The sequence below is a fragment of the Eurypyga helias genome, unplaced genomic scaffold (assembly GCF_000690775.1).
Source record: "Eurypyga helias isolate BGI_N326 unplaced genomic scaffold, ASM69077v1 scaffold11488, whole genome shotgun sequence".
Classification (NCBI taxonomy): domain Eukaryota; kingdom Metazoa; phylum Chordata; class Aves; order Eurypygiformes; family Eurypygidae; genus Eurypyga; species Eurypyga helias.
This window is the reverse complement of record NW_010267652.1, coordinates 2,549-15,773: the sequence shown is the minus strand read 5'-3', so window position 1 is coordinate 15,773 and position 13,225 is coordinate 2,549. Positions and strand designations below refer to the sequence as shown.

Below are 13,225 nucleotides of genomic sequence, written 5' to 3'. Positions count from 1 at the left end.
CAGCAGGAAGGTAGGACAATGACTATTATGGAGCTCAATCCCTTGATCACAATATATATCACAGACTATTACTACTCAGCAAGGGTTAAAAGGCAAGTTGAAAGGGTTAAATAACACTTCCCATGCTTCAAAATTCCCAGGAAGCTGCAGAGATAAACCAGTCAGAGAGGATGGCAAGGGTGTAGGTGAGCAGCCCAGCCAGAGTGGTCCGAGAGTTGGGAAGAGGGATGCAAGGGCAGTGATGCTCACACGCTGCTAACAGGTTTATTCCGCTGGCAGGGATTCCCTTCAGAAACATTTGGGTAAGTGCTGTACACCACCGAGTTCAATCTGCGCTAAGCAGATTAGTTCCTTACCGGTGAAAGGTTCTGGGCAGCAGCAGAGAGTTGCTCACCATGTGATACGAGGGGGCTGTCATTATGTTTCATAGGTATGATATAATTATATGCTCCCTGGAGGGTACTTCTAATTGAATTATAGGGTGTCTCACAAGTATTCTGGGCAGCAGTTCGAGGAAGCTCTCACCGCCCAGAACAAGATAGAGATACCCTTTAATTCTGTTAGATGTGCCCTCCAGGGAGCGGGCTGTTACTCTATGCAGCAGTTTGCTTTAAAAAAAAAAAACAACAACATCATCTCCCCCCAAAACTGGAAGGGAGGTAATCTTAGAAGTGTGGTGGCTATGTACTTGTTCCTTGGGCCTCTCCTCCACAGTCCCATGAAAATCCCCCTGGAACAGCCCTGTACTCCAAGGGAGAAATCCCTCACCTGGGGCAGTTGCCCTAGGGTGGGGCCAGGAGACACAGTGCCACATGAGGTGTCATATGCCAGGCTAGATGTACAAGGGAAGTCTCAGCCCCCTTAGACCCCAAGAAACAGTCCTCAAAGGCAGGACATTAATAGTCCCAGGACAGGCCAAACAGGATCTCCAGTCTTTGGAGTGCGAGGCTCCCCCCGCAGCCTGCCCATCGGATTGTCCTGCCTTCAAACACCCCAGAGCTGCAAACAGCTCTCCCAGTCCCTCAGAGAGCCAAAGCAACCCAGGGACAAGGCAGCTCAGTTTTACGGGGCACTTGGGTGCCCACAGCTATGCCCCCAGAGGGCTATTGCAACCCTTGGGATCTTGCTCTGTGTTTTAGTCTGGACTCATTCAGTTTTCCATCACGAACCAGATCTTCCCAGGGGAGCTGCAGCACCAGGCTTGCAAAGTCAGCTATCCGGCTGTCCCAGAGCAGCCTGCCTCCGAGCAGCCTGCTGGGGACCAGTACTCCTAAACCACCAGTAGCCACCTCTGCACCATGGCACCTCACCTCCACAGGCTCCCAGCCAGCCAGAAGCACTGCACAGGGATACACGTGGGACCTACTGCTCCCCACATTGCTCAGGGAAGAATAACACCCCACCTGTCCACACACAGATGCTCTCCCAGCCCCAAAGACAACAGCTCTTTTGCTCTCTAACCTCTCCTCTGGAGACTGTGCACCAAGGAGACCACCCCGTACTTCTCTCATGCTCATCAGTGCTGTCTACAGCTTACTGTCAAGCCAAGGGGGGTGTCACATCTGTTACGCCTATTTTGCTGCTCTGTACTATACAAAGGATGGGATAATCAGACCCTGGAGCCTATCTTTTTTTTTTTGTCTCCTCAAGGGAAAGCCAGCACCAGCTGCCCACCACAAAGCCTAAAGAAGCTGCCACCAACCCTGACTCGCACAGAACATGTCTAGCACTGCCCCACTTGTCAGGCCACAAAGAGAGCAAGAAACAGTTATGCTAAGAACTTGATAATTATAGAAAAATTAAGACCTTCCGACAGGACAGGCACCACAGTCACCGCTGAGATAAAGCACACACAGCTCTCCTCATACTTCCACGGTGCTACAGCCTTACACACCAGCAGTAGCCGAGCATCTGATACGCTCCACCCTGCTACAGCTTTCAGGTATTGCTCTGCGGGATACAGCTGATCAAACCCTAGGAACCCACCTGCTAGGCAAACGGTTATTGCTCATACATAGTCGGTTCACTGCGCTTTTGCATTATTCACAGCTCTGCCCACCGCCGGTGGTGTCAGCTAGCAGGACACATCTGGGAAAAACTACCAATTCACACATTCTCCACTCCCAGCTCCACTACAGAAAGACGAAACTACTGTGAGCTATCAAAGCTAACCACAGTCGACCCCCTAAGAAAGAAGCATTTCTGATGTCTGAGGAAAGAGAGTGCTCAGTGCTTATTTAGTCTTGCACAGTCAATACACTGGTCCTGGCATATCCTTACTAAACAGCATTGTGGTCCAATTGACTTTAAGGGAGGTGGAGATAGCGGTATTAAGCCAAAACTCTCAAGCTGATGAGGTAAAGGAGAGATCAACCCAGGAGGGAAGACAGGTAGAGTGGAGATAAGCAGAGCAGAATTTCTGCATTAAATATGGATAGCTTTATCACACTTCCCTCCCCCCCCAAAGTATAAAAGCAGAGCATCACAGGGCTCAAGTAGGGATTTCTATGAGGGTAGAACCCATTTGGCTTGCTTATCTCACGAAAAGAAAATCAGAGGCACAAAAGGTAATTCCTACCCCGTTTCACTTTAACAACATGGACACCAAAGAACACAGCAGCAGATAAGCCATCCACGACACAGCACAACAGCCACAGCACAAGCAGGAGCAACCACTGCTAAAAACTCTGCTTGGAGAGGCAAACAGGTGTGAGAGAAAAAGCCTCTTCTCTCCACAGCACCTAAAAACACTGAAGGAGATCTTCCACAATCTAGCAGAGACGAAGATATCAGAGGCATGGATTTTGTTCACATGGAGTAAAGCCTCAGGTCCTCGCCTCTTTTTAATACCCAGAAGGACTCCACGCCAGCACCTGGAAGGAGAGCAGCAGGACATAGAGGAGGCTGTCAGAGATCTGATGCCCAGAGGAGGGTTTCCAGGCATTGCATCCAGCTCTAGGACTGCACCATGCTCCACGTGAGGCTGCTCAGGCTGCAAGGCAGATGTCTCCACTGGCCTCCTAAGGACAGGTCCCGCAAACCCTGGCAGGAAGAACTGGTCCTACCTGATGTTCAGACTTCCACCCTACTGCCCTTCCAAGGCTACCCACCAAAAGGGCTCAACACACCGAGTGGCCAGGGCCTGCTCGACACCAGGACTGGCTGCAGCTGAAATGCTCACAGCAGTATGTGCTGGCAGCCAGGCAGAGACTTGAGGGGCCTCATCTGTCAACAGCCCATCTGTTAAGACAGCTGTAAATATGCACCAGTCTACATTCCTCCCAGCTTTAAATCTGCTGTTTTCACTGAAGCTAAACAGAGGATGAACATGGTCCCTGGTGCTTCTATCAGCTAGCATAGCAAATTCTCTTATTTACCTCATGTCAGGACAAAAGGTGATAAGAAACAAGCCACACTGCTAGAAACAGGTAAATAAATTATGTCTTATTTGGAACAGTTGCCACATTCCACCAGGATCAGCTGCTTCTATTTAGCCACAACAAAAATGTGCTGGAGGACCTTCTTCACGGAGGGAGTGGTGAGGCACTGGAACAGGTTGCCCAGAGAAGCTGTGGATGCCCCATCCCTGGAAGTGTTCAAGGCCAGGCTGGATGAGGCTTTGAGCAACCTGGTCTAGTGGAAGGTGTCCCTGCCCATGGCAGGGGGGTTGGAACTGGATGGTCTTTAAGGTCCCTTCCAACACAAACCATTCTATGATTCTACAACCTCTGGATGGGGAGACTTTAGACTCTGCTGTTCTCCTCATCTCCTCTAGAAAAGGATAAGTCCATATTTCACTCAAACTTTGCTGGCATTCCCATCTGTTCAAAGTCACAGACATTACAATGATGCTGTAAGTAATGTTCCCACTGTGGGTGAAGAAAAAAAAAAAAACCCAGCATGTACTTGGAGTGATATATGGAGGCCTTGCCACCAGCATCTCCTCTTATCCCCTGAAGCTGCATAATTCAAACTATGTTTTCTCCTCTTCTAGGCAGGAAACAGATATGACCTATGCCTCTTCAAACCTGCGTGTAAAGGGCATCATGTCAAGGCCACTCATTTGCAAAGGTGCTCCACACTGTAATAGGCGAGTCAGTGCAAGTAAAGGAGGCACAGCTCACCCAAGCCACAGTAGACTTGGTTTATCTTGGGTCAGTTCTGATCTGTTGTTTGTTTTTAAACTCAGAACTTGGTCGTATTATTTGGCAGAGTGAATTTCCCTGTGTTTGCTCTAAACTAGGATTACCACTGCCCTCTCCGATACATCCCAAATGTCCCTTCCAAGGGGCTCCTACTGCAGCAACCCATGAACTGCCCAGGGGCTTGTCTGCTAGATCAGAGCACACACCAGTTGGGGGATGAAATGGGGTCCCAGGCCTCCCTGTTTAATGCTGTCAGACTCATAGAAATGCCCCCTTTGATGGGCAAGAAGTCAGTCTCCAAGACAGGATGCAGTTTGTCCTTCTTCATGGACAGATGGCAAGTATGTTCCCCTGACACCTGCCAACAGGACTATCTGGGAAGGTGAAGGTCAGCTCAGGGCTTCTCTTCTTCCCAGGATGGTGCCACAGTCTCACATTTCCGCAGGCTGATTTCACACACACTCCAGGAACAGTCCCCTGACGCCTTACACTAATTCCCTGCAGGTCACGCCACCTAGACCTCACAGCAGGGCTACAGCAGGCAGCTGGAGCATACGTGTGTGTGTGTAAAAGACTTCAGTTAGATTAGAAACTGGTACTGACATGAAAATTTCACAGAAAGAAGCAAATACAACATTTTTTTACCATTGTCAACATAGTGGGGGAAAGAAGCAAATACAACATTTTTTGTGGGTTTTTTTGTTTGGTTTTTTTTTTTTTTTTTTAGCTTGACAACAGCTGCTGCTGTTTTCCCTTAATCCAAATTAAAATAAGAACCAAGAACTTATAATTTATGTGAAGGTGTAGGAAGAGAAAGCCAGAAAGATCTTACCCATTCACAGAAACAGAAGAGTTTGGAGGATTCAATCTCAAGAAGGTTCTAGTGGGAAGAAAGTGTATCCTCAGAGAAGGAAACCATCAGCCTCACACAACAAAGTCTCATTGCCTAGAGTCCCACTAATTAGTCTTAATTTTTTGAGGGCTGTTCCCCTCAGAATCCAAAGCCTTAAGAGCAGCGCATGGTATATGAGAGCTGGTGAACAAGATTTCAGACTAGATTGGCAAAATAATTTTTTTATGACCTCGGTCATTAATTGCAGTCATCACAGTGGATATAAATAAACCAAGGTCTGCAGATGCAGCACACTGCCATAACATGTGACCAAAATTTAATTTAGGAAAAAGAACACCAAAAACCCACAGTTAATGTTGACAGCTTAGAGGAACAGTGAGATATTGCAGCTATTGCCTATACCTGTAGCAACCTGACTTGGGATGGCTGGGAAGAGGTCAGTGAACCTGCATAAATTCACTAAGGTCCTGAGTAACAGGAAATTACAAACTTGATGTACACAGACCTTCTTCTGCATAGAGCACAGGCCAGCAGTTCAGGGAGATCAGTTTTATTCCTGTCTTTGCCGCTGATCTGCTGGGTAAACCAGAGGGAAGAAAGTCTCGTTCTCGGTATTTTTCCCCCCCCTATCTGCAAGGTGGGAATAATGTCCTCAATCTCCTTTGCAGAGTGCTGAGATCTACTGATGAGACACCATGCAAAAGAGCTAAGTGTCATTAACAGCATTCCCCTCAAAAGGCCACAACCATGACTGCAGGACCTCGAGCAAGGGGTTAGGGCCCAGGCGCCTCTGCATCCAAGTGTGCGTGGACAAGAGAGAAAAAGGAGAAGGAAGGGATACCAACGTTCCCACCAAACAAGGGTGGCACACCACACATGAGAACTGTGGCTGCCTGGGGCAGTCATTAACCATCAGCTAACCTTGTGACACAGCACTAACCTGAGTTTGACCCAGACAGGACCACCTCTGCCCTTTGCATGCCTACATACACACAAAGTCCATGAGTCCCCTGCCAGAGAATGCCTGAAGCCACCAACAGTTAGAAATGCATGCCCAAGCCCCCAGCAGTGAGACAGCCCAAGGCTCAGGGTGGCTCTGTGGAGCAGCCTCAGCCATGCACACAGCAGCCCAGGGGCTTCTCTGGGGCAAAGCAGACGAGGAGAGGCAACGTGCAACTTGGACACAACATCCTGCCCAAATCCTAAAGCAAGGGGAAAAAAAACCCAACAATCTCACTGCCTCTCAAGGCAGGCTTACTGTGTGTGTCTCCAGCAGTCCCTGTACAAGTGGAGGAGACAGCCCTTCTGTCAAGAGCTCTGCCTAACACACACACAGGTAAGTGACTGTAGGTTTCCACGTTACCAAAGTTCAGCCACCTTGACCTTGCACAGAGGCTTGGCAGTCTGTTTAACACCACAACATCTCTTAACACCCAGTTCCTTCCTCAGCCACAGGCAATATTCAGAGAACTACAGACTCAGGGCAGAGGGCTACACCTCTAGTAGCCTTCAGGTCCTGCAAGTAACTGAGCAGCCAACAAGGGCAAGTAACAAAGCAGATCTCTTGGCCTAAACCTTAGCTTAGTATAGCTGCTGCCAGTGACATGGCCACAGCAGAACTTGTCAATTTATTTTCTAGCTAGCAATTCGATTAGCTACTGGTAACTTGTGTATCTTCCTAAACGTTCTAAAGCAAGACCTATACAAGTTTCTGTATGAATTTAAACACAGTTTTAAACATAGAAAACTCAAATTAAATTTAATGACTTGCTGGGACTTCCCTTTATTATGCAAAAAGAAAATCCTTTAAAGCCCAATTCACTTTTTGCTGCTGGCTCTTAATGATTTCTTTATTGCCTGGACATGATAGAGCAGCTGGGTCAATCATTCTTCTACATTTTCATACCTCCAAGAGAACGTAACATTTATTTCCATACAAAATCATTTACTAAGAAACATTTTCTGTCACTGTGCAACCAAAAAACCAAAAAAATTTTAAAAGAAGTTTTGGACTTGATTTTTTGAGAGTTTCCTTTTAGTCAACAGAAGAATTAGGATTCTGCTTCAGCTGCTGAGGTCATATCTGACTCCCACTAGAGCAGAGTTCAGAAATAACTAATTTATTGAAAAAAAGAGGCAGCATAATCAATTATTTGACAGCTGATCAATTCCCTTCAGCAGATGACAGCATTCAAGATTACATGGCTTGATTTATAGCTATCCAACACCCATACACATCCATACACACACACACTGCATGGGACCATATTTCAGTAATAACAGCATTGTTTCAAGCCTCCTCATGTCAGCCTGCTTTCTCTTGTGCTCCCACCCAAATGTGAGCAAGGAAACTTTGACCATGTTAGTCTAGAAAGAATCACAGAGGCAATAAGCAAGACCCGGTGGCAGGATCCATTTCCCTCTCATTCTGTAACATTTCCATTGACTCTGCTTTTTTTAGACCCACATATTTTAGGGAAAGCCTCTTCAAAACAACCCTGAGAAAAATATAACAAGATAAAATAAACTAAGGGAAGACTCCTTCTACATTTAGTTTTCAGAGAAAAGGCTTATCCTTGGCCCTGGGGATTTGGTAGATGGCAGTGACTCTCCTACAGTTTAATCTCAAGGCTGCTGCGTAATCCAGTGTCCCTCAGATTAATCTAGCCATTGTTACACTTAAGGAGGCCAACCTACAAACTACTTGCAGATTGCCTGCTGCTGCAGAATGCGAGCTGAAGTTCAATTCATGTATCAGAGCTGAGAGCTACCCTCTACCCTCCTCCTGTTTACACCGATCAGTGCTTGTTCGTGTCTGCAGATCCTTAGCACATGTGCATAGCCACAGCAAAGCCTAGCACTGTCTTACATGTTTGCAAGATGCTCTTAATTCATTTTCGTCCCCCATGAGCCAAAAACCTTTACAAAGTGACTCCACGAGGAGACTGACAGGGTTAAAGCAGTGGGGTAGGCAGGACTCCATCTACAAGCAGCTTCTACACCAGCACAGAAAATAGAGCCCAAGTTTAACCTTTCCTAAGCAAGGGCCTAATCAGTAGGATTAAGTGCAGAGCACATAACTTCTCACTGCTTTCTGACCTCTTGTCCTTAGCACTGTCTACTGACCATCTTAGTCTTCCTACTTTCCCCTCTGTTCTGCACCAGGCTTTATGGTCCCTCAGTCCCTGCTTCGGTGCGTAGGGCATGTCAGTACCCTATGGTGGATTCCCCTCAGTGGCAAGGCACTTAAGAGGCAGGGCTTCAAATATCCAGCCAGGCAACAATCTGGCTATTTGGTGACCCAGTGTCTTCATACACATCTGTACCCAGCAATACCATGACCAGTCACCCACATGCTGCCATCTGGGTCAGCAAAACTATCCCAAACACCCTATCCACCCATCTTCCCAAACTGGGCTGACCAAAACTAGAGAGTGTTTGATGGAATAGTAGCATTGAAGGCCTAAATTCCAAATTCAGATCTGAGTTACCTAAAATTTGTTTACAGCCTAAATATTTCCTCAAAACTATTCAGACTGAGAAAGAAAAGGGGGGGGAAAAAAAAAAAAAGAGAGGAAGATATTAAACCCACCCATTACTGCTTCCAGGTTTCTAGAGCTGCTTCCACCTGCACCTCAAAGAAGAGCTGGAGAAGCACAGCAACTGACCTACGTTCACTGAATTTAAAGGCTAAGGGCTCATTACTGAAAATTACCTTCACAAGTTTCCAACCCAAAACTTCATTCCCAGAAGACCTGGAGATTTAAAATGAAACCCAGGAGAGAATAAAGGCAGCCTGTTGGCTGACATGATCTCCCTCCTTGTTAGGCTTATTATTTTAAGTGCTATGTTGAGCCAGCTACACTAATCCTAGCTCCAGAAGAAATTAATCTCTGCTAGCCACATGGTCTTCATGCTCCCAGCACTCTTCTGATGCAGACATCACATTAATGCATTAGGCGTGGGCACAGTTTTAAGTACACTACAAAGGTCTCATCTGTGTTCTAGGGCATCTTGTCAGGGTCTCAAACAACATCATTAAGCAACCTACAAATACTTGTTTTCTGGACTGTCTTTGTTTTTATTAAAGTCTATCCCACAAGGATGCACTATGTGATTTGTTTTAACTCGAGTGAAGCAACTATGTGGGTATGCTCTGACCTTCTGTCACACTGTTAAAACACAAAAGGTTGTCTTCCATCAGCCAGAAGATTAAAGAAAGTACAGTTTGGAGTAAAATGGCTCATGGGCTTATTCTCTAGTACCCCAAACCTACTGGCCTTTCACTGAAGGGTCTTTTTCAAGCAAGAAGAGCCCCTTCTTTTGAAGACCTGGCTGAGGCAAGGTAATGCCCACTTTATTTTAGGTAGTCTACTCACAGGAGATGGTAACCATACAGCTGACATTCTTCTTCACTTTCTCTAGAGAAATCAGCTTGCGGCTCAATTAAGGAGACTAACCTGTGTGGCCCATCTCCCTGAAAAAGCCAGAGGAGGACAGCTGATCCTCTTCCATCTCTGACAGTAACTGAACCCAGCCAACCAGGAGCTTCTCTTCCTTTGATAAGAAGAACACGTATTTATAATCAAGCCTCAGGACTGTGGATATTAGATGGATTAAATGATTTAGTGGGCTAAGGCAGAAGGTGCTATTGAATTAGGGCATCCTTACTCTATAGCATTTAATATATTAACATCCTTTTGGGTACTACATTGGGAGGCTTGGTACAAAGATTTCCTTCCTCTGATGCCAGTTGCAAGTCTGCACAATTCTTCCTTTGATGGCTCAAGTGATTAGGTGTTAACAAGAGGAACCTAGGCACTTAAAACTAGGGAGTTTTAGCACCAGGTTCACACCCCCCTCCCTCTCCCTACTCAGCTAAAGGATTTTTCTCATTCCCCACTAATGTTAACAGCAGGTACTTAAAGCAATTAGACATTATCGCCTCTCTGGTCTTTATTGCTTCCTAGCTTCCTATCACCTACTTTGTACGCAATGAAAGAGCTGCATTAACAGGACAGGTGCAGACTATCCTACTTCCCTTCTTTATTCTGTATGAAAACACTGGGTCACGGAGACACATGGACAGGCTGTGAGCTGTGGTGCTTTAGACCATTATTGCCAATTGCCATGGTATTTTACAAGGGGAAAAAACCCACAGATAGTAAAAGAATAGGCATAGGGAGATCATAGAGAAGGTGATGTGGGGAATATGGGTATACCATAGGAACATAAAGGCTGAAAGGATTTCACAAGTCCAGCAGAACAGCTTACAGCTGGGTCTATGCTGTGAATTAGCTGCCACAGGGACCGCAAGTTGCTCAGGCAGCCTAAGGACACAGGTATGATGTGTTGCTCCTTTGAAAATAAAGCCCCATATCTACTCAGCAGCTCTTACTTGCCTGGGAATAACTGTTGCAAACTTTTCATCTAGGGACAGCAATAAACTCCTGTGCACTCTATGTCTGGTGTTCAAAAAGAGGCTTTCCCATATTTGCTCAGCCAGGTAAAAGCTCGCCCTTTTTCTTCTACCTTAACTCTCCATCAACCCTTAGCTTTAATATAGGACCTCAGAGAATGATATATTTACCTCCTATCCTTCCCCCCCATCCCACAGTATTTCTAAGCCTCACTCTCAGGCCCAAGAGGGAAGGGACAAGAGCTTTGAGCTCTTAAATCCTGCTGTCGGTTCTTGCCTGAAAGAGGTAAGTAGGGAAACCGAAGGAAAGCTGAAGAAAGGAGCCTGTGCCTTGTCAGCATTCACCTGTAATGGAGGCAAAATGTGGGGTTAAACACTAAAACCAGACCCAGGAACAGAAACGAATGGGGTACTTACACAGTTTCATCATTCTTGAACTCCAACTCCCCGTAAGTGTCTTCAAAGTCTTCTCCACCTCCTTTCGCTGTCCCTTCTACTGTCCTAAATGGCACTATGACTGTACCCCGAGCACCTGATGTCCTTAGGACTTTGACTTCCATCACGCCAATGCTTTCACTGACATGTATAACATCACACTCAAATGTGAAGATGCCAGCATGGTCATCATCCAGAATAGTCACTGTGGCTACACAAGGAGAAGCCAATATGGCCTTTGGGTACGGGGAGTTACTGAGCTCCGGAGGTTCCTCACTCTCCACCACACGGAGGTTACTGAGCCGCACGAAGAAATGCTCATCTTCCTCAAAGATGTCATCATCAATAATTCCCACTGAGAACTCCTTCTGGGTCTCTCCTGATTTCAAGACAACAGTCCCCTCTGTGAACTCATAATCAGCACCAGCATTGGCAGAGCCATCCTCTGTTTTATAGTCGACATAGATGGTCTTGGACATGTCCCCTCCCTTCCGCACCACTGTCAGGAGAACGGCACCACAGTTCTCAAGACACTGGTAGGAGCATGGATCAAAATAAACTTTGGAGATGAATTCCTCAGGTTCATCTGGCCGCACCTCATGCAAGCTGGTGCTCTTCTTGGCTTGCTCGGCCGCATGCTTCTTCAGAATATTGCCAGCTCCTGTCATCATTCTGGTAGCTTGAATGCGATAAAAGGCTCTGCTCTTCTGTTGATGAGACAAGGCATAGTAGTTAGCCATTTCTACCAGCTGGTCCAAGTCCTTTTCCGGGTGTTTTTGCTTCAGGTCCTTAAGGATTCGGATCATTTCTTTGCGAGATTCATCTACCTCCTTCCCCTCCAGAGTCACTAAGTTTCCATCCAGGAAGTGGGAGTTCATCATCTTGCCATCCATCTCAATTCCCTTAGGGTGATCACCTTCTGACTCTATGATAATGCCCCTGTGCTTGTCAGTACGGTACTTTTTGTGCATATACTTATAGAAAAGCAAACGTCTATCTGCTATCCAAGCCAGAAGGACGCAAAGTGGAAAGAAGAAAAGTGTGAGCAGACCTTCCCAGACCTGAACCACACCTGGAGAGAAGACAGCAAGGATCATGTACAACCAGATGTAAGCAAAGATGCTCCACGCAGCTGTGACAAAGAAAACCCTCAGGTGTTTTATCTTTCTGGTTTCCCCATCAGGGATCACATAGACACAGATGGCAATGATGATAAACATATTGAAAGCAGCGCTGCCAACAATTGTAGACGGCCCCAGGTCTCCAGCTATGAATCCATGCCCACACACCTCTATCAGAGACAGAAGGATCTCAGGAGCAGAGGAGCCCAGAGCCATGAGGGTCAAGTTGGAAACAGTTTCATTCCAAATCCGAATGGTGGTCGTCGTGGTCTCTCCATTGGGTTTCTTAATTGTGATTTCTTTCTCTTGTGATGTAATGACCTCTATAGATGCCATGAAACGATCTGCAATGATGGAGACTCCAAGGAACATGTAGATCAGTGCCACAAAGTATACGATAACACGAGCAATTTTGTCCCCAAGGGATGGGTTTTCTGGGTACCATATTGGCAGGATAACACCTTCCTTGCAGTCAAAAGATCCTGAACACGAGCTGTTTTGTACTGAACTGGTTGAGTCTCCCGTCAGGCCAGCATCCACCTGCAAACCATGCAAAAACAGCACAAAAGTAACCAGCCCAAAATGGAGGAAGGCCGAGGTGACAGGCTGCAAGCTTAACCACGCCATACACAAGATGCAACTTCCACTGTGTAGATCCAAAAAGGCCAAGAACCTGAAACAAACAAAACAGAGAGGGGGGAGGGAAGCATGAGAGAAAAGGAAGATGCAACATTTACTCAAACGCACTTCAGTATCTCACCACTGAAGAGTACTGGTAGAGATGCATGGGTTGTCTCTCTGTCACTTTGAAGAAGGTATTTAGCAAGGACTCTAAGATAAACTGCAGCATTTACATGCCCAGCAGATGAAGATTAATTGCTAGAAAAGTAACTCAGAGGAAAAGTGTATATATATAATAGCCCACTCTTGACCTACAACATGTGCAACAGGAGTACTGAGTGCTCAGCTGCCATTCACCTAATGATGCCACGGTGTTGCCCAGCACACAGCACTTCAGCTCAGCACAAGAAACCAAATCTAAAGGCTCCCCAGTCTCACCACCCAGGAGATAAGACAAGTCAAGGAATCACTAGCAACACAAGAAGCACCATTTAAGGCCAGTGAACAATCTCCAAATGAAGTGCATTTGTTGGCTATAATTCAGTTATTAATTATGGAGTACCTTAGTGGCCAAACCATCCCCACAGCCAGCCCCTCCTATTAGGCTGCTGAGTATCCAGAAGGATCCTAG

General features: G+C 46.4%; 1 protein-coding gene across 1 annotated transcript; it reads right to left on the bottom strand.

Moving 5' to 3' along the window:
• Positions 1–10,813: 10,813 nt before the first annotated feature.
• LOC104513996 (sodium/calcium exchanger 3) lies at positions 10,814–12,613 on the bottom strand. Its single transcript, XM_010157508.1, has one exon. The coding sequence runs from the start codon at positions 12,598–12,600 to the stop codon at positions 10,831–10,833; it is 1,770 nt and encodes a 589-aa protein (XP_010155810.1). The 5' UTR covers positions 12,601–12,613; the 3' UTR covers positions 10,814–10,830.
• Positions 12,614–13,225: the final 612 nt, after the last annotated feature.

Bases quoted from the DNA above. Each gene is read 5' to 3' on its own strand.
- LOC104513996 (XM_010157508.1), bottom strand. From the start codon at position 12,600: ATGGCGTGGTTAAGCTTGCAGCCTGTCACCTCGGCCTTCCTCCATTTT.